General features: G+C 31.4%; 1 protein-coding gene across 1 annotated transcript in view; it reads left to right on the top strand.

Annotated features, from left to right (window-relative positions):
• Positions 1–4,503, top strand: part of LOC146998458 (Kv channel-interacting protein 4-like) — a 589,769-nt gene extending 585,266 nt beyond the window's left edge. The window contains exon 6 of the mRNA XM_085810305.1: positions 1,314–4,503. Within this exon, the coding sequence (XP_085666431.1) occupies positions 1,314–1,361 (48 nt within the window). The 3' untranslated portion in view covers positions 1,362–4,503. The remainder of the gene's footprint in view (positions 1–1,313) is intronic.
• Positions 4,504–23,178: the final 18,675 nt, after the last annotated feature.

Here is a 23,178-nt window from a genome sequence, read left to right on the forward strand (position 1 = left end):
GATAGATAATGCTGTTGTCTGTCAACAAAAGAATGAAATATACCAACAGGAATGAAAAGCAGTTTCATCATGTATGTTTGTTGACAATGTCATATCTCTAAGCAGACAGCAATTCACATAGAGAATAAAATTTTATACCTTGATTTCATACATCATATCTATGTGTTACAGTAACTATGAAATACCAATATTCATCGTGACCACCGATTAGTCTTTGTCTATATAAGTAATCTGTAATGCTGTCATAAAAATTTAGGTACTTGTATAGGCCTGCAAATGAAGAATCATTACTTGTCAACTAGGAGTATACATTCCGTTAACTCAGCAATACCGTTTCAAAATCTTCGAAACTTAATTAATAATATGAGACGGTGAAAATGTTTTTCTGCTTGCTGATAATGTTTTGCGTTTTATATTGCTTATGACTTCAAAACAATACTCGTTATGGTGTTCGAGAACTGAACTGAAGAAAATCGAAAAAGGAAATTTAAAATTTTAAATATGCAGTTATTTTACTCCTTTAGCAGCCTTTTTCTGTGTTGCTTCTAGGCTAATTTATTTGGAACAAAACAGGTCAGCCTTAAAGATTATATAGTGTGATATCTCTTCTTGTGTGTTTATGCCGATAAAAACTCTATTTTAATTTTTCACCTCTAACTATAGTCTTAATACACAACGCCAGGCATATGTTCCCTGGCTTTAAGAAACTCAAGTATTATCTTGTAGCTCTAAAGAAAGTAGAATAGCTTTGTTTAATATCATCAAATGAATCAAATCCACCATTAAATCCAGAATATCATCAAATGGGGAAGGCACGGACGCACTTCATTACCTGCTCTCTTGCCTTCTGACAGAGCACCTTCGACAGCAGTTCTTTCCTTCCGACTACATTACATATCCTACGAACTATTACTGCAACAAGGGCATCTTAGAGGTAATGAAGCAAGTGAATGAAAAGAATTATATCTAAGAAACTGAAGGTTAATGTAGAAAGGAGGCCTAACCGTCAGATTACTAACAACGACTAGAATGGCTTCTTAACCCTGTAGGACCGTTAACTTAGTTTGGCGGAACAGATTAAATAAAGTGACCATATCATCATATGAATTTATATAAGCAACGACATCTTCAAAACAGTATTAAAAATATCCGGTAACAATCCTAGAGATTTTCGATTAACCTCTTCGTTTTGTTTCCTGATGCAGTTTGAAATTTAACTTTTCTCACGATTTATACTTTCTTATGTTCTAAAAGTTATCAGTATTATTGTTTTGTTTGAAAGAATTAAACTAATAATTTTTATCTATTTTCAGGATGAGACAATAGCGAAGTCTTTGACATTATTCGACACCGTCTTGTGAATTCGTCCTCTGTTTAAATAGACTCCTCCAGTTCTCGTAGAAAAGAAGGTACAGTGAGCAGTTTTACTGAAGTCATCAAGTCCCTGGTGTACACTAACTAAACATTATATGGAATTTTATCAAATATTACAAGACTAAACGCAAACTCGGAAAATATTTGAATTGTCTTATAACTGTGATTGGTATAAGCATTAGTATTTTTACAGGGTGCATAACAAATGCTGTGAACTTAGACTATAGTTCGAATACTATTGCATAACTACAAGAGACAAATAGAAAATGTGTCAATTATATATCTATATGCATAGTTTTTAAGTACCGAGTTATTATTACATATATCTGAAGATAAACTAATATGATATTTTGTAGCTAAAAATATTATTTTTAAGAGATGTATTTTATTGAAAGAAGGGCAAAAATACGGAAGATATCATGCTGAATAATTTATTTTACAATATATATTTAGATGTCCATTTCGTCATAATACTATCTATTTGTAACCGATTTCGTAACAATTATGTCTGTTTGAAGTGTTTTAATATTTAATGAATTATTTTCACTACACTAGAATGTTTGTCTAATTCATAGATTAAAAGAGATGTTCCAAGTCTTTTATATTCCCCTGTATAAAATATATAACAACATGTGAGGTAGCTCATATATAATTCACATACCTGACATGAGTATACAATAATCTCTACTCATTTGTACTATTCAAATAATTTAAAGTGCATGCGTGCCTAATTTAATCAAATTTTATGAAAATATCCATCCTATGTTTTCTAATGTTTTGTGATTTTTCAGTATCTTAAAAGGCTAATATTGCATATATATAACCTTCATTCGCTGTTTTTGCTGAATATAAGCCTCTAAATTACTTTATATTAGAATTTATCTTCTAAATATTAAAATCATGAGAAGACTAAAGACATCACAACTTTATCCGTAAGTTTTAATTAGACACTCGTTGGTAAATTCAATTAATTAAAATAAGATTTTCTAATAATCGAAGAAATTTTTGAGTAAAAATTTCCTTTTTTACTTTATGGAATAATGAATAACCGAAAGAAGAGTATTCACCACTGAGACAATTATTTAATAAAGCAATATGAAATCGAAAACATTTCGTAGAATGATCTGGTAGAAGTCTTCTGAGATGTCCGAATTTGGCCATACTAAAATAATATTACGCCCTCCTTTCGCTACAGTAAAATAACATGTTAAAACATCGTCTAATATATTCCATAAAATATTCACCATCTCATTCATTTCCGACGTACAATTGTACGTGGAACGAACATGTTATGTTTTCATGCAATATTAAAACTGATCTGCAATATTAAAGAACCAATTACAGTTTCTCAGTTAAGAAAATGTAATTCTTTTGTTATGTCGTCCGTAAAACATTGATATAGTTCAGTTGTCACTAAATAAAGTTTATATTAAAACTCCACTAATAGATAATGAAAGATTATTTGACGAAAAAGACTTGTAGATGCAAACGTGAAATATCCCTTCTACTAAAACATTTTCTATTCTTTTGAAAATCAGTGCTATTCTGCTGTCACCTCTAGGCGAAAAAACTGTATACCAATGTATTACGAGAGATGAATTGAGTCACTATTAAACTATATATCATGCAGTAAATTTCTACTAATGACTTGTAGAATGAAGAATAGGCGTATCCCTTTCTATTAAAAGGACATTTTTGTGTTCTTTGATCTATAAAATGAATTTAATAAAATCAGCAATTTACTAAAATTTAAACATGCATATTTTGGTATAACATTTTACAGCAGAGAATTTCAACAGATTTTCGAAAAACCAAATCCCGTCTGAAAGTCATTGAACCTCAAACAAATCAAATTAAGGCCTATATCAATGACCATACATAAATATTCCCACAAATCCTTTAAATTTTAAAAAAGCATTAATTTTTAACACTAAATCACTAAATCAGGCACGAATTTTATTACACATTTTTCTCAGTCTTTGAAATAAAATAACAATCAAATTAACATCTAAATTAAATGAAATTAACTAAATCAAATGAAGAAACTTTCGCAGCACAGATGCAGTTCCTTAGCTTCTAAATTAGTGTCTTGAAAATGTTTCTCATAGAAAACTAACATAAAATGTTGAAGAAAATTTATCCATTACAAAGCTTTATTCTGCAACTCATGATGACGTTAAAGCTACGCACGACCATGATATAAGCACTGATATGTGAAGTAAAATAGTTATTAAGTATCTTTTCGTAATTTAAAAATTGACAAAAAGTGTTTTTTCATATCATTCGGAATATATGTAAATTATAGATAAAATATCGCTAGAGAAATTGCATAAAACATTCATACATTCTACATTTTGTGTCTAAATTTTGTGGTGTAAAACGTACTTGAATTTGGTAAAAGGTTATACTAAATTATTTATATATTAATAAAACATTACATAAATATAACTAATTATCAGCCATGACTAAAGTTGCTTGGTTTTCAGTTTTAATAGTTTTTTGAAGTAAAGAATTAGACATTAAGTAATCTATTAGTATTGTAAATTATTCATTTTCAGATTTCAGTAAATTGCCTAATATTTTATTTCAATGAATATTTTAACAGATAACACTTAAATTCGATACATATTTTTTTCATGCAACGCTAATCTGTCTAAATCATATACTTTTATTCTGGCAATTTACTGCAAAACCATAGAATTTTTTAGCAGTTTATTAGAAGAAATATTTTTTTTCTTTTTCAAGCAATCAAAAATAGCATTTCAACCTAAGTTATTTTTAGCGCATTTTTTCTAAAAGCGTAATACGCAAAACACAGAGAGACAAATGTCTACGTATTTTCATTTGCTATCATATTTTGAAGGAAGGTTACCGATTTCAACTTCGGATGACATTAAAGAGTTCCGCGTTAAAAATCAAGCTTTCAAATTTCTTCCATTCACAGTTCTAAATTTATTAAATAGTTCTTACTAAAAAGTATCTTCATTTGCAAGAAAACTCTTAAAAATGCAAAGATGTGTAATTTCTTACATTTTATATCTTATTTGAAAACAAAATTCGAAATTGGATTTTGTATTTTCACTTGTAATTAATAAAATATGTTATTTAATAAATTTTTCTTCTGTCAAATAAAATAATTTACGCATTCAAACTTTAATAATGCAAAAACATGTAAATTCTTACATTTTATATCTAATTTTAAAACAAAATTCGAAATTGGATTTTGTATTTTGTATTTTCACTTGTATTTAAGAAAATCTGTTATTCGATAAATTTTTCTTCTGTAAATCAAATTATTTACGCATTGAAACTTTAATAATGCAAAGATTTAATATTGTAAAGACGTGTATTTTCTTACATTATGTGAAAACTGCATTTTTCGTTCTTATTATTTCTCAGTTATTATTTCTTTTCTTATTATTTCTCTCTCATTATTTCTTTTCTTATTCTTTCTTTCTTTCTTATTTGAAAACAAAATTCGATTTTGTATTTACACTTTCAAGAAAATCTGTTAATAAAAAAATTTTCTTCTTTCAAATCATATAACATACGCATTCAAACTTTAACAAAATTTATTTAAGTTTTATTAATTAACGTCGCGCAAATTTTACCGTTATATGTTGGTTTTAAATAAAAGTTCTGTGCGTTTCGGAGAAGTTGACGGCGGTCCTCCTTTTATAAGGATCAAACACATTTTGTTTCTTGAGCCAGAATTTTCGATATTATAATGAGATAGATTTTTTTTAAATATTTACATATTTCGTATTAGCGTTTTTGTTTCAATGACATAACTATAACTGCCACGTGGTGTAGAATACTTTGTTCTTCAGAGCAGAAAGACGCGTGCCAGTCATCTTTCATATACGTAAGTATTACTGTAGACCACTTTTAAAGTAAGGTTAATTTTAATTTCAAAATAATATGTTTATATTCCATATACGAAGAAAACTTTACATTAAAATAAATCTAAAATGTAGTTACTATGCTATAAAATACAGAATATTTTAGTATTTCAGTCTATTTATTCTTTTAGTTTATCGAAGTTTTAATATCCAAAACTATATTATCGTTACATTTGTAAACATGTAAAAGCAAATTTTAGAAATGCTTAGGAGCATCACTTTATAATCTATCGTAGCTACATCTTCTCTGTACAGGCTTCCGTAACTTTTGTGAAGTGTTGTCCTTCCAGTGTTGCAACGAATTTATGCTTGTGCATTTGTAATGTGCCGTATGCTAATGTAGTTGTGCAGTCCTCATGTAGTAGACTTGTAACATTTTAGAATGTTGTGCCTGTATTTCATATCAAGTTAAAATGTCGAAATAAGAATGTACTTTAACAACATCTCTGAAAATTTAAAGAAAGATGTAATAAGAGGTACTAATAAATATGATACGGTTGGATTATTTTCTTCACTTGATATGCAGCAGAATAAAAAAACTGTGGTTCCTAGTTTATTGCATTTTACTCGTATTGAATTAAGTTTTATTGTATGTTATATTCGTTAAAACTTTCAGTAACGAAGCAAAACAAATTTATTACTGTTTATATATGTACTTGTGCCATGCAAGTTTTCATGAATAATATACTTATCTTATTCTGGATTTAATAATACAAAGTTTTACATTTATACTTAAATAATTAATGCATTATCTTCACTTTTTCATCATTCATTTTATTTTTTAATTTCCTATCAAAGGATATTTCACATGATAACAGAAAACTAAAATTCGCAATGTTTTGCACGCAGAGGATCTAAAACTGAAATTTATACGAGGAAAAATCAAAAGATAATCTTAACATCGCAAAGAAAATTACGAAGAATCTATGCTGCCTGTGTTTCCTTTGTTAATCCAAAGCCGGTTCGAATTACCAGCATTCCGTGATTTTATCTATTTCGAAATTGGAATGCGTTGCATCTAGGGTAACGTACAATATCATTAATCCGAATGAAAATACAATGTCACCGTCAATAGCCATCCCTTAGAACCTGCTTAATCTAGAAATGTGCAGTTATACAATAGATGTGTTTGTTGTTACGTATTCCCATCGTCCAGAGTGTAACCACAAAACAGGTCTCATTAATTTTCATGGGTCAGGTGAGAACACAATTGCTCTCCGTGCTTTGGAAAATTCGGTGGTCCATTACTTTTCTTTGTCTACTACAAACCTGCTCTTTCCACTCTACAGGTTTTGAAGAGCCAACATGCCACAAAGTCTCGACGAATTTGTAAACATCTGTACTTACTGTCTGTTGTGATACCTAAACCCAGCGATGGCTAGGCCCTAATGACTGCCTATGTCCACAATGCTATGGTCTTAGGCGGCATTTTTAGAGAGCTCCTAAATTATATAATTCTTTATATTTGCTCTCTTCTCATGATCACAAAAAATGGATGTTCAAGTCTCTGAACAACTTTGCGCCTATGACTCCAGACTTTGTGAATGACCTCAATTACGAACAACTTTGCTAACCAACATACTTCTGAATGAGAAGTCTTATGAATAGTTTGATTGAGAAATTAGTGAATATTCATTAAGTGATGGAAAAAAATATACTTTGTGATAGGGTTATGTACCTACAAGGTTCTTGAAAGCAACCTTAAAAATACGCTGTCGGCAAGTTCATTATTGATACTGAACTAAAAGAGGCAGAAATGTTTTACTGTGCCAAAAATCAAAGTACTTTTCTCGTGAAATCCAGGCATTATTGAAGCATTGGCAGCAATTGAATATAGTGAGAATAACATTGAGAAGGAATGAAATTTCTGTTCTATTGATTATATCATTTTCGAAAGTTAAGGTTATTTTTTGTCTGTTCCTCGAAATAATGATTTAGCATGCCCATATAGAAATAGTTATTTCCGCTTGCTTTGATTTAATATTGCTTGGTTAAAGAGGAACCATTTGAATTTTATAACATGCTAATGAAATTTTGTCGAAACAACAGATTCGTTTTTTTAATTTTCAGCAAAATAATAGTTTTATATAACATGCTTACTCTTATTATTTTAGAAAAGGACAGAAGGACTAGAAGAGTTAATTTCTTTTAAAGTAGATTTGTGAATAATAAATGTAACCAGAGCTGAGGAAAATGTGATTAATCTTATTTGAGTTCTTTTTGCATTAATGATGTTTCTGTTATAAAATGTATTGCAGAGTCTGATCACGGGTAGCGGTATCACAAGAAGGTTAACGGTTTTGATTTGTTTGGATGAAGTATTTTATGCTTTTAATTTTTCTACTCTAAATATTTTTACAGTGTGCAATATATGGTCTCGCTGGCTGTGGTCAGATAGAAATTTTATTTACTTACTTGCCGTATTTCTGCTAATTAAGTTATCGTAAAAGCATTGTAACCTTTTCTAATTTTATGTAAATGTAATGTAAGAATAATTTAACAAAACGTCAGTTTGATGACTGTCGGTGAACATATCTCGGCAAAGAAGTTTCCTTTCCTCAATATGAATTGATATTGTTGATCAAAGTTTCGATGTTTTTAAAGTGAAAGATATTCCCTATAATATTTGAAATTTCGCTGTTTGTAATAATAGTGTGTTGCATTAGTTCATGAGCACTACTTTATTACTGGTGCTTGTTGTTATAATATAATAATAATGATGGTAATTGATCATGTAAGAGAATTTAGTTTTTTAATAAATAAGTTAAAAATTAAAGTCAATAAAATTCGTATTATTGTATATTTTAACGTTATTTCGGTGCTAAAACGTATTTTACTACTTTTCAACTATCACTTTCCTAAACTCAATGTAACTTTTTTTTTATTTTGAAAACAAATTTTCAGAAATCAGAATTAATTTCAAAATAAATAATGTAAATAACACAATGTTGTAAGAAATGTGTTTGTGTGTATACTTGAGAATGTTGTTTTGATGGATTAAATATGTAAGCTTAACTAATATGTTTTAATATAAAATTAAGTACGTAAGTGTATCATTATAAATGTATGTAATGAATTATTGTTCGATGTATGTTAGTAGAAAGATCTGTTTGATGAAAAACTTTAAAAATGAAATATGTTAACAAGTTATTTAAATTTTACTCATCATTGAGAAACAAATAGTTGCAGGTTATTTAGAAGTCTTTCATGTGAAATAGTGCAAAAAATACTTGCTAAACTGTGGAGTATAAATCTCTTTAACGCAGTTTTTAAAAGCTTTCAATGCAAAACTTGTCTTGTTTAGTACGGACTATATCGAAACAATACATTCTTTATCAAAACATTGAGTAATATACTTATGTTGAGTAATATTCTATACTGAATTGTAAAGCAGTTCGCTTTACAATTGAGTAGTAAATTTTCTCTTAAATTATTTTTTCCCTTGAGAAATGAGAAATCAGTAATGAATAAAATAAGATGGACGTCTATGGCCACACTGAACTACATTGTGCTATATGTAACGAATACTATCAAATCATATTAATGTCCCATGTGAAAATAAAAAATGCACAATGAAGTTTTAACAGTTTAAACTACATGTATGTCATCAAAAATACGCAACATATAGAATTGTGAAACTAAATAAAAATTATAATATGGCATAAACAACCATAAGGTTCCACTTTCTGCAGCCTTGCTTTAAAATGTCACGAATATCGGTAGATGTCAGCTGATGATTTTTTTACAGTATGCGAAACTTCTCTTGAAATGAGCCGGAAACGTTTCTAAAATTTACTAAAACTTTGATGCAGAATGTTTTATAGCTTACCTCCTATCTAGAAAGTAATTTAGTGTATGAAAGTTTTAATTAACACAACTCTGAGTGTAGGAGCATGAAAATCATTTCATGTCCATATTTCAGTCACATATCGGTATGTTTCGGTTCTTTTTTTATACACTTCTTGGCATTATATTTGCTTCACAATGAAGGAAAGCAGTTAAAAGAATTCTATTTATTTTCCAAATGTATTACATAGATATATGGAAAGACAAAATGATTCATTCTCAGATTATTGAACATACAGAAATCAGTGTCTCGAGCATCTTCTTCTAGCAATAGAGTAACGTTTGTGTGGCTGAACGTAGAATTCAATGGACTTTCGGTGGTATTTTAGGATATTACAACCTTCTTTGCTTCGGTCTGTGCCAGAGTTTATTTTCCGTACTAACGTCTTTATAGTTATTGAACAGGTGTTTCTAATTTGTGAGAGTGCTGAAGTATACTCTGGCAAAGTAGGAATCCAACACTGCATAATAAGAAAATACTGGACAGCAAAGCAACATGTCTTATTGATACTGTCGTTACGCTGGTGAAATATGAAGCTATAGAGGCCCCGAACACTCCATGGCACGACCACGGGGGTCAAAACCTCAGAAATATAAAGATAATATGCAGACTATAGGTAAATTTAATAAGCATCTAATGACACCGTATACCAACATGCTAAGTACTTGGCCATTATGACGAAGAAGAAAGCAAGCTGCAAGCTTCTAATGTTCGCCTCCCTCGGTGCATCCAACACGTATACGGTTATCATGATGATGTAAGGGAACGCGAGATTCATCAAAAAAGATGTCACCAAACCAATAATGCTCCCATTTGTGTCTTTACACCAATGTAAACGCTGATTCTTTTGTTGCCGTGTTAAAGAAAGCCGAAGCAATAATAGCTTTGCAGATGTCATTGCACGTACATGCGGATAATGGTGCCCTGGGCCAGGCATCTGCCTAGTCTACAGCTTCTGATATTAATGTACAGTCCTCAAAAACTATGCTGACAAGATGTCTGTCGTCTCGGAAAATGATGAGTGCTACACACTGAGATTTCTCAAGCTCTATGGACCATTCTGCACTAATCGACTCCAGGATCTCAAACAACGCCAGAAGCAGCTGCATCATAATAATCATCCATTCTCGGTAGGCTTCGATTTTATCACTTTGAATTCGAGACGAGTTGATATGAGTTCCTTTCTACAGACAAGCAATTCAATCTGCAAAAGAACGATAATGAATAAACGCGATTAAATGAGAAATCGATGTATCAGTCTGTTGTTTTATATTGTGCCAATGTATTAATACTCTTTTGTGTAATGCCCACACGTCGTGAAATGCTGACCATTTATAGATTCCAGTATTGTGAAGCGGCAGCATTATATTCAAAATCAAAAATGCAATGTGAGTTTATCACATATTGGGTTCAAAATTGCGTACATATTTCAAGTTTATTTGTAACCTTCATAGGGTAGGTATTTTAATGGCCAGGAGTCTATTATGATATATATATCTAAAAATGTAACAAAGAAATCAAATGAACTTACATAAAATGTTAACTTTTTGTATTTCTTTGCAGAACTGATTGATGATTTTACGCAATTATTAGTTTGAAAGTTTCCAGGTACTAAGACTATGAGAGAATAGCACCTGTTCCCCAAAGTCTTGATACAATAACAATTCTTTTCTAAATGAAAGAATTAATTAAAAATGTGTAAAATGATTTCTTCATTTCTTCTGTTTCCGCTTGCTATGTTACTGTATTTAGACGTGTGTATATTGTTTGATTTTATAATAGTGAATAGTATTGCATTTCAAAATTAGACGTCATAACTTTTTATAATTTTTCCTTATCGCATTTATCATGTAAAACTTTCTTTGTACATGAACTAAATGTTAAAACTAAAAATGATATTATATATATATATAAAGTAAGAAATTTAGAACTAAGTTTTCACAAAAACTAAAAATTAAAATTCATAATTAATAAATTTCAAAATTGTTTTATATATACTATATATGTATGTACTCAAGTTATTTTATTTTATTAAAGTGTTTTAATAAATTAAAAAAAAATTCTTTTTAAATTTCTTACTTACAAAATAGTTTATTTAGATTAACATCAAAATCATCAGGTTAACAACGACAAAAGTACCCGACGAGCCTATCTTTGTATTTAGATTAACTCCAAATCATCGTGTTAAAAAGGCAAAATTACCCTATGAAACTACCTTCTTTTTGTAGCAAAAGAACATGTAATAACGAAGTCTAAAATTCTAATGTTTAGTGAGAAATTTTGATTTATACGTTATCACCTAGAATGGTGTCTCTATATTAGATAACATTTTATGATTTATGCGAAACGTTTCAAAGGTAAATAATTTCTAAATAGAACTAAATTATAAAATTATGTGATAATAATAATAGATGGTGGGGGCAGGGACGGATTTAGACTTGATGAGGCCCTAAGCTATTTGAGATATGAGCCCTTTATAAGTCTGTATACTTATAATACTGTATTTTAAATTTTTGAGGGGCCCCGTAGAAAATGGGCTTTTGGAGGCTTTAAGCTATAGCTTGTGTAGCTTTTACGTAAATCTTGTACTGTGTGGGGATGTACTTACTAAAAACTTTTAATTAAAGAAGAAACTCATATCCTCATTTGCTGAAAACAATTTAAAGTATGAGTTTTAAAATAATACCCTTCTATATATGAAGAACATACAAATATAACTTAATAAATGAAGGTAATAATTAAACCTTGGATTTAACTTTCTCAGGAGAGTTTAATAAAGAAGGCATGTATAGAATTCAAACTTTTCTCATTTTTCCTGTTTCTGGTTTACACAGATAAACGCTAAATATGGATATACTAAATTAGCAAGAGGAAATGAAGAAAGTAGCTTTGGAGAATTATGGTGATTGCGATTCACTGAAATTATAACATGCCATGCATTTTTCCCTCATGAACGTTTCTGGCGAGAATCAGCAAAATCGGTTAAATAACCTTTCTAACTTTCCTTCAGCTTTGAGTTCAAAGTTAGTTCCATTTTTCAAAAATCTAACGTCGTATGATCATTAGAATAAAGAGAAGGATGTAATAACTGCAACTATTGTTTACATTTTACTGTAAAATACATTATCGATATATGAACATAAAATGTCTCAGTTATCCTCACTTCGTTCCCTTGCTTATTGGTTGCGTACAGCCGATATATGTTCTCAAAGTGAAGTGCAACAGGTTCAATGTGATACCTTACAAAGTGTCTGTATATTCTTGTACGTCAAAGAGCTTTGAATATTTGATATTACTGTTATAAATGTTTGTATGCTTCCACAGCAGTAAATATGTTATATGCAATGGATTTTCTTTACTTGGAAATTCTCCACATGACTGAAACTACCTCCATGTTTTCTTTACTTGAATATTTACATAAGTTGGTGAAAGTGCTAAAAGGTGTAATTGCATCTTCAAAACAAGCGCATACTGCTGTCTTGATATAAATCATATGCTTCATTGCTTTGGATGGTAGCTCTTCATACAATAATCTGTTATTCTACCCAGTTTTAATCAATGCAAACCAGTAATAATATTCAATTCCAGTTGAGTAAACTTCTTACACTGTCTTATGTTTTTTGCAAATGTCATAAATCAAATAGTCTTGTTACATTTCATTAAATGCTAAATAAGATTTAAAAACTAACATTTTTACATTACCACCAGATTCTGAAAATATCCAGCATTTTATTTACAAACCATGTATTCAGTGCTGTTAGAACTATCCCAACAGCATTCAACAATATACAGCGGCAATTCTAATGCAATTTACATTTTAAGAGAAAAAACCTTTTTCTTTTCTGAAACACATTTTGTCTCTGTAGATTTCTTCTTGTAGAAAGTATATTAAGTTGTTCTTAGAAAAGTCGAATAGTAATCTGTTAGTATATTTAAAGTGACTTATTTGCCTTTCTACCGTGCTTTTGTTATTGCGCTAAAAAGCAGCTCCCCTCGCTCGCCACTGCGTTGTGGGTATTTGATAATAATACACCTGCATTAGTTGTTACAGTTATCCTGTAAATCTGAAAATTTTCTGGGCAGCAATGTTGGGTGGATAATATTATATTTAGATTAACAAAATTAAAAGATTTCATTTTTTAAGTAATCAGTAAAGCTTTTCTTCAGATCTTAAAATCATTCATTTTAATTAAGAGCTGTTTAACTTCAGTGATTAATTAAGATCTTCATTGCTTTTTAATGTATGCTACTTGCGCTTGCTATTACTTATGACAAATTTAATAATGTGATTAAAACTCACACTGTATATTCACATCCCAAATTTTATTTCACAGATTTTTTCTTTGTTGCTAAAACCGTAAATCAAACAAGAAATAAGTGAGGCGGACATATCACAGAATAATTTTTGAAGTGAAAGCTATTTATTATATTAATCCATATTATTTAGTTTTAGAATGGAGGTATTAATATAACATTACTATTATATTTCCACGAACCTCCGAGTGTAATATTATGCTTAAAACTTTGACATATGCATTTATTGTAAGTATCAATGTGGATTCACATAATATAATATTAAAGTTTAAAGCTGTATGTTTTTGCATCTTAGCCGTTGCCCCGTATCATTTCATAAAATGTCTTTTTCTGTGTTGTAAAACAGCCTTTAATTTTTCTCCTTGATTCTTTACTCTTCCCTTTTCATAGACTATTATTTATATCTGTTTACGTTTTGAACACATCTCCATAAATTTTGCAATATGCAGCTAAGAATCTCTAATCTATCTTCTCGAATACTGAGCTTCTTGAAGGAATCTTTATTTAGATAAAAATAACTCTATTTGTTCGGGAAAGTATTTGTGTTTTTACATTTTTTTCAGAATACAATTTTGAATCTATTTACATCTGAAAAATCATTTGGCGTTTTGACTTTTCCTGATATATTTCCATACTGAAATTATTTATGTGAAACTTACATTCCTGTTTTTCATATTATTCCTACAGTACATTCAATTTCGATCGGTCCTTTTGCCAGTATATTTTCGAACGATGGTGTCACCATGTAGACACGTTTAATTCTAATTTAATATGAATGACTTTAACTCTATAAATGTTAAATTCTTTTGTTTTAATACTCATAGCATTGTGTTTGAAATTTTAATTTTAATCCGGCAGTTTTATTTTCGGAATTCTTTTGAGAGAAATTTTGTTGTAGTAATACCATGTTATACGGAGACTGCTTGTAATTTCTAAACTCCAAAAACCTTAGATAGAACGAAAACAGAGCTATCCTCTAAATTATAAACATTATAAGAAACATATTTTGTAATGGAAGAAAACACAATTCTTATTTGAAAAGAGAAAGTAATAATATTCTTAATAAATCTCGTTCAGTCCTTCCATCATTTCCACCATAGTTCTACTAAATGCTTGCTTATATATCGTTAGTAGAAATAAAGTTATCATAGTTTTTTGTTTCATATCATATTCGGTTTCAGTATGAAGAAAACACATTTTAACTTCCAGAAAGATCTTTGTTGTTTCAGTCATGTAGGGTTTAACCAAGTATCCCACGTGGTTGCCCGAAAACATTCCATGTTGTTAAGCGTTACTGCATTGTTTATACACTTGTATTGAATGTTACATATGACCCTATTTATAAAAACTGTATCAAATAAGAATAAAATTTTGTGTTTAAAATTGTATTTTGCTTTCTTATTCTTATTTATTACTTTACTTCTAATTATAATATTTAATTTGACAAAACGTCACTAATTAAATTACGTCGACTTATGACTGTGTGAATGACGAATTATAATGCTACTCTCTGTGTAAACGTCATAATTCGTCATTCACACAGAAAGAAGCTATAAAAGTCTGTTAATGGTTACTTAAATAAAACTTACTCACAGAGAGTTCAGAAGTCAACACGCTAATGGCATTTTTACAACTTTGAAAATGCGCACCTACGGCATATTCTTTAATTAATCATTTATTAATTTTTAATTAATCATTAATTGTTTCTGCATTCCCAGAAATTTCGGATGTTTTAATGCGTGGAAATTCTAAAGAATATGCATCTTTAAATTTCTGCTTCGATAATTTTACCTTCTTCATTCGAAGCAGCATAATTAACAAAAAAACGTTCAGCTGAATTACAATTCACTAGATACATATGCTATACTACGCCGTAATCTAAACACATAAAGTCGAGGCAGGCTAAACAAGTCTTTACTGCACTAAAGAATCTGGTAGTGCAGGGAGCTAGCTCATAGAGATCAATGGTTGGAAGTTTACTGATACGATTGGCGACTGTTTCAAAACCAACAACGCACTGAACACGTGATACATGATGACACGAGTATTCAGCTAATCATCATCGGATGAATTATTTGATTCCACCTTGCGTATTAGTTTCCCAACCCACCTTCTGTAAAATCCATAGTTTACTCATATTTACCGTAGCTCATAGTGTTTTAGGAATTTCTGTAGAAACTATGGAGAAACCGCAGTAATTGGAGTAGATGATATGTAGTCTGTTGTAAAGTTTGAGGACTCATAATCTGTTCAAAGTGTCACCTGCCAGTACATATGAGATACAAAACAGGCCAATGCTGCTATGGAGTCCGTTCCACTGGTCATATCGACTAAAATATTGCGGGAACTATCGATTAAAAAGTTAATCACGAACTTAATTATCTATGTGTATTATAACGATACATTTACGCAATTAAACCTTTCTGGATGTGTGTTATAAGTCTGAAAGGTACCTTTCTTCACTTCACCATTGCCCTTTTTTATTAAAACTAAATACGTCATGCTGCTTTAAAATCCCATCAGTTTTTCAAATGCATTTATAATAACATTTAATAATTAATTTAAAATGTAATTTTGATATTTAGCAAATAGATTTTGACAAAAATACTTTTTGGATATTTCATTTCATTAAAATTTCAAACCAAGATTTCGTTAATATACAGGGTGTTTATAAAGTCCCGGACCCATTTTGATGTTTAATAACTCATAAAATAATAAAGATAGATTAAAATTAGTAACATAAATGGTTAGATAGACTCAAAACGTTTCATGACCCTTGTCAATGAACTTCCACGTGTTCCCCCCTTATCGCACGGAGAATATCAAGTCGATATTCAATTTCACGCCAGGTACCGGCAAGCATGTCGGCATCCACAGAGGCTATTGCGATTGTAATTCTGGCTTTTAGGTCATCAATGTCCGACACTCTCCTCCTGTAAACGTTGTACTTTACAAATCCCCAAAGGAAAACGTCCAGCGGCGTTACATCAGGTGATCTGGGTGGCCAAGAAATTGGACCTCCTCACCCAATCCATCTTCCTGTAAAATGGTCATTCAAAGAACTACGAACGATGGTATCCCAATGAAGGTTGTGCATCATCTTGTTGCAAAAAGACATGTGGCTGAAGCTTTCCTAGTTGTAGAAATACGAAGTTTTCCAACATGGCTAAGTATGCGACTGATGAGACCGTCTTTTCTGTAAAAAAGAAAGGCCCGATGACTCGGTCGTGCATTAGTATACACAACACATTTACCTTTGGGGAATCCCTTTGTGCCTCACGGTATTCATGGGGGTTTTCAGATCCCCATATGCGCACATTATGGTGATTAACAATGCCAGAAAACAAAAGAGAAAAAACTGGAATTAATAAGCAGACGATATTTAGAAAAGTACAAATATTTAGACCGGAAAATGAAATTATCTGAAATTAACCACAAGCGCAGACGATGTTTACAAAAGTAAAGATATTCAAACTTGAAAAGGAAAATATATAAGTTATTCCATCAATAAATGCCATACGTTTGTTTATATCTTCATTATTTTATGAGCTATTAAACATCAAAATGGGTCCGGGACTTAATAAACACTCTGTATTTACAAAGACCGCTCTTTTGCGGAATACTCTTAAATCAGTAATCATTTTGTAGAGAAATTAGGTTATTTCGAAGCATACAACTTAAAAAATGAGCAGTGCCCTAGCCAGGACTAGAACCTCGGACCTCTCGAATACGCGCCGAGTGTACTGACCATTACACAACGAAGGCATACTAAGAAGGCGGGAGAAATACCTTATATGCCACCCATTTTAAAGGGCGACTAGAGATCAGGGGACCCAATCGCCAAATTCTGGTGGTAGAGAATCATCATTCACCATATTTTTTTAGTTCGGACGCTACTGTAGAGACATTAGGTTATTTCGCAGCAGGAGACCCAAAAAATAAGCAATGTCTTCGCCGGGGCTCGAACCTCGGATCTCTAGAATTCACGCCAAGTGGGCTGATCAGTACACCACGAAGGCATCTAAGAAGGAGAGAGAAACACCTTATAATTTAACAATCTCATCACTGCATATCCTCTCAGATTGCATCACAATTGGAGACATTACAAACATCTCCTCTTAATTCAGAATTTGAGTTTACGTCCGTCGGCATGGTAATCATCATCTGCTGGCTACCTTACCATTAGAGACAGCAGAGTTATTATTCTGTACAGTCCATTCAGAAATTTCGCATTTCCAAAGACAATGAGGAGAATAATTTGCTAAATATCACTGAAACGTATTTTATGCTGTTTTTTTTTTTTTTTTTTTTTTTTCTTGTCATCCGTGTGACTGCTCACAATGCCTTTTTAGCAAAACGATTTGCATATCCAAAATAAATATATAATATGAGAAATGCGATTCAGTTATTTTGGAGAATATAATTTTGCATGCGTTCATAGCTTCTAGATTTCTTTTTAATATATTTTCGCTTAAAATAAAGACTGTTTAGAATAATAGTAAAACATTAAACGCAAAGACAAATCACGTATATTTTCAATATTTTGGCAAACAGTGAATTTCATCTATAATTTCACGTAAAATAAAATATTATTACGCTTTTATAACAAAGGAATAGTGTATGAAGTTAGTTTGAAGTAATTGTTTTAAAAGAAACAGGATTTTTCACTTTATTTTATAAAAAATTTGTGCTATACTTCAGCAGCAATCAACTAAAAGCTTGCTTAAGATAAAAAGAAATTTCCTGTATTAAACTAAATTAAAATTTCATTCTATAAAAGTAATTAAAGAAAGCTGAGCTTTTACAATTAAAATTCTTATAAGGAACTTACGATGATTAAGTTTAGATAAATAATAAACAGGTGCTGTTATTAAACCTTTAAACGACACGAGTTAAAAACATTTTTCACTTATTACGATATTAACTGCATAACTAAAGTGACATCTAAAACATATTAATATCAATGATTGGCAGAGATTGAAATCACACGAATATAAGCGTCTGGAAGCCCAAATTTGGACAAATTCCGAGGATAAGCTCTTTTTAAATATTTTGTGATATTGCTCTTGAATTGAATTTTATGGTTTAAGTACGAAGAATATGATATTTAATAAAAGGTAACAAACAAAATGTTAAGTAAACGCCCCTTAGGGCGTAGTATAAAATATGAAATCCTTAAGATGTTTTTTAATAATATTACTTCTTTATTAACATACGAAAAAATTTTTAATTAAAATGAAAGAAATCAACAGTTTTTCTAGGGCAAAGAGTATAACAGTTTTAGATAGTTTAACTTCATTTCTAATGAAGAAACAAAAATTTGATTTTTATTAACCAGAGTTATAATTGCTGACTGCTTTATTTTAAAACATGTAGAGATACATGTTTAAATGCGACAAAAATTAAAATATTTGACATTTAAGTTGATTAAATCTTCATTACTTCTTAATAGTAAACGAATATAAATATATAACTTAACGTAAAAGTTTCCAATACTTGGTAGGATATTATTAAAATTTTACTTTGAAATAGGAAAATGAATATTCATTATTTAATCTCTGAGTTATTTTGTCAGCTTCAGATCACGTAACCAAAGAGATTCAGGCAAATAACAGTTTCCTGTGCTTTTAATAATCTCAAAAATCCCTAGCAAAGATAAGACTTTCTATCACTTAACTTCAACCCTGAAAGCTAATGTGGTTTCAAAATAGTATGGCTAATTTTATGATGATGATAAGCAACTCACTGACACAGTTTGAAAGACGTACTAAAGGTAGCGCTTTATTGGCAATGGCTCGTCGCATTTCAGAGAGACTATCTTTCTCATTTTCTTTAGTGATAAATATTTTAGCTAACTATAATATGCAAATAATATAAGAATATGAAAATGACTGCAGATATTTTGCATATATTATTAACAACAGAAATTTATCCGTAATGTGAATCATTTTTGTCATTTAAAGGTACCGCGATTTGCGTCCCGATAAAGCAGCGGCAATGTGGTTGCTTTCTGGTAAAAATGCACCTTTTGTCTGAATACCAAGGCAAATGCTATTTATAAAATTACTTTTCAGTAACCTGAGCAGTGGTTAACAGTCTTTTCCCATTTACGACATATGCTTAGTAATTCTAAATTATTGTTATTTTTGTTGTTGTTGTTGACTAATACTCACTTTATTTGACCTTAATCCACGAACCTAAATCCACGAAATTCCCCGTGGCAAGGAACGCAAGATTTACACCTGTCATTGGCAACCAGTCTTGAGTACCTCACAGGTGACAATGCGATTTGGCTCAGTTCTGCCCCCAATTTTGATGGAGAACACTAAGGGGGACGGGCCCGAGGGTCTTCCACCTCTCTTTCCTTACCAGCAACTTCTCGAGAGAACTTTCGGCGCGCCGCATATTTAGATAGTCGAATAGTGATAGTTGTAGTAACATCTGCATGAATAAAAGTATTCTAAATGCCAGAGGGAAACTTAAGGTAATTTAAAGAACAGGAGATTGAAAGTTATAAAATGTAAGTCAAATATCAATTTATTTCGCAAAAGGAAGAAGGAAGCACAATTGCATTTACTCTAACTATGCCATTTATCGCTTCGGCCTCTTAAGCTTCGTTCAGACGGGGGCCTAAAGGGCATAAGTGGTTAAAGCCGAGCTACGTTGCCAAGGCAATCAGTCTGTGCTACGTCACAAAATCTGGTTTAGGGCTCGTGGCATAAGGTTCAAAGCTTTCAACTTTACGCCGAGTTTGGGATAAGTGTCGACCAATTAGAGCGAAGCTAAAACGAAGCGGCGTTCTACAGAAGATTTCGCTGTAACAAACCAAGCAGAGGGAACGCGGGAAATCAACCGAGCAGGAGAACAGCGCTTGAAAGTTGTAGACACATCCACGCATGCGCAAATTTAGCTTCTCTCATTGCTTACACTCCGTTCTCGCAAGTGGGAATGGAATTCCCGTATTTTATGCCCTTACGACTACGCCTCTATGCCCTTTACCCCGCCGTCTGAACACCGCCTTATGTGATAAATTTTAGACAAAACATTTTTTCAATTATTCTTTGTCATTTGAGCAACGTTTTGGTACAACTGCAATTTTTACCAATAATACTGTCCGAGATTTTTGAATATTTCTAAGTATATTCTAAGTGTATTTGAGACTACAAAAGCCAAATAAATTATAGTCACGTACGGACACGTTTGTTAAACATGTCGGTAATGCAAACCGTCATTTAAAAACACATGAGCAGAAATTTCATTTCTAATAACAGTGCAAAGATTTTGCTTAGGCACGGGGGATGGATATTATATTATTTTCTGGAGCTATACCGTGTCAAGATCCACAGTTCTGTTAATTTATATTGCGGAAATAATTGTCATATTCCCTCTAAACAAATATTACATACTTGCTGCTAGAATAAGAAGCTGAATACAGCGATGACAGTATTATAATAAAGGACACCGGACTCTTGTTTCAAAAATAATGAAATTAGTTCCTATCTCAAAGAAGTTAGATTCCCTGGCCCATCCTATACAACTAAACCTTACCTATTAACCCTTCGGCGGTTGTCAGGTTAAGCAATTCTTTCTTCACAAATAAGCGCAATATCTATCAGTCGTGAATATGTAGTGCGAGTTGTATTCGTTTACGACCACTGATGTGCTTAATTGGGATGCGAGCTGAGCTCGTCGATGACCACCAAAAGAGTAATGAATCTTTGCTTAGGATATTCTGTATAGTTTATCAAGACACAGTTTTGTAATTAACTGACCAAAACTGTAAATGTACTTCAAGAAAAAGTAGCCAGCGTTTTGTTTACAATGTTCTTTTTCATTGCATTAAATGCTGATTTGTGCAAACATGCCATACATAAATCCAAAGACAAAGCACCGGAATGTCTAGATTTTAACCTCAGTAAAAGCCCAGAGTGCCACAAAGATTAGTGCATAATGGAAGTCATTTAGGCTACATGTGCGCAAAACCATGATGTATGCTAAATTAACCCCGAAATGCTTTCGTAATTATGTGACTTAAACCATTTTCGTGAAGAAGAGAAACTCGATATGCTTCTGTTGCATCCATGCAAAAAATTATGTTAGAATTAAAATATTTGAATTTTAGCATTTCTTCAAAAGAGAAATTTGCTGTTCATCGTATTCCCCATCATCGTATTTACCATGCATCAAAATTATCTTTGAGAAATTTACGATAATATTTAAAAACATTTATATGAGTTTCCGAAAATTCTAAATTAGGGATACTGAGGATACTTTTAGTCACATGGAAATCGATTGCTTTTAAAGCCTCACATTTAAAAATAAAAACTGCATATTATTGCCAATCGGAAATTCATAGATTATTTCATTCTTTCTCGATTTTGTAAACTTGCATTGCTCGTGACCATAAGACAGCAAATAATTTTAAAAATTAGTTTAGCTGTAATTCTTAATATTATTCTGCAATAAGAGTAATTTGATACGTGAAATATTATTAATGAAATATGGTTCTAATTTTTTATAAAATATCGATTTAAAAACTTATTCTTTATATTATCGCCTCTAGCCAGAATAGAATAAGATGATGATGATGCACTACTATATACAATTCTTTTTCTTAATTATATTTAAGTAGTTATATTGTCAGTTCTGCTATTCCTTCTAGTTGCCTTTAGGTACATTTCGTAACCCTGAATGGGAGCATTGAACTTACTCAAACTATGCTCGTGCGTGTATAGCAGTGGTGCGCAAACTAGGGGTCGCCAGAAGTTTTTTGGGGGGTCACCAAATTTTTATGAAATGCATTATGCCTGCATGCTGCATACCATACAGTGTACATATAAAGAGTGAAGCGCCGTCACTCACTGTTTAATTGCAATTTCATGCTGTCCGCTCTTTCTTTGACCGTAATGCGTAATGTATGTAAAGTGTGAAGACGCAAGTTTTTCACTCCGGTAGATAGCGCCCTCTTCGCGATAATTTGCCAGTTTTACTGTAAAGCGCCTATTTGACTAGACGTTAACCGCTGGGAAAGGGAAAAAATTCGCTTCCGTGATCAGACAATCAGATGGCGAGGTACGCGGTGTATCTGATAGTCAGAAAGAAGACGTGAAGTGTTCGCATGAAGTTGTAGCATGTAGCTGTTGGCCTGCAATTTTTTTAGTTTATTCTCAAGTTTTATCGTGTGATGTTGTGTAATTATGATTTTTTATATTTTTATCGGGCTTTGCTACTCTTTGTTATCAGGTATGTACTATCATTAGAAAAAGATCTCTGTTAATTTTATTGAATTTCTCGAAAAAAAATTATAAAATTTTATATATTATTTGTTATGTGTCATTTGCCCGATATGTGTCATTTGCAACGAAAAATTAGCAAATGAGAGCATGAAACCAGCTAAATTAAAAAGGCACCTGGAAATTAAACATTAAGAACTTCAAAATAAACATGCCGATTTTTTTCAAAGACGAGCTGAAAATCTGAAAATTCAAAGTGCACATTTAAAGAAATTTACAACAATACCTCAGAAAGCATTACGAGCTTCTTTAGAAGTTTCTTATCTAATAGGAAAAACAATGAAACCCCATACAATTGGAGAATCCCCTATCCTTCCTGCAGCAACTAAGATGACATCAATTATGCATGGCAATAAATATGGAAATGAACTAAAAACAATACCATGATCAAGAGATACCGTGTCTCGGCGGATTTCCGAAATGTCACGAAATAACGACTCAGAAGTTA

Source organism: Stegodyphus dumicola, chromosome 2, assembly GCF_044657685.1.
Source record: "Stegodyphus dumicola isolate Sdum_Otavi_A_Nest chromosome 2, ASM4465768v1".
Lineage (NCBI taxonomy): Eukaryota > Metazoa > Arthropoda > Arachnida > Araneae > Eresidae > Stegodyphus > Stegodyphus dumicola.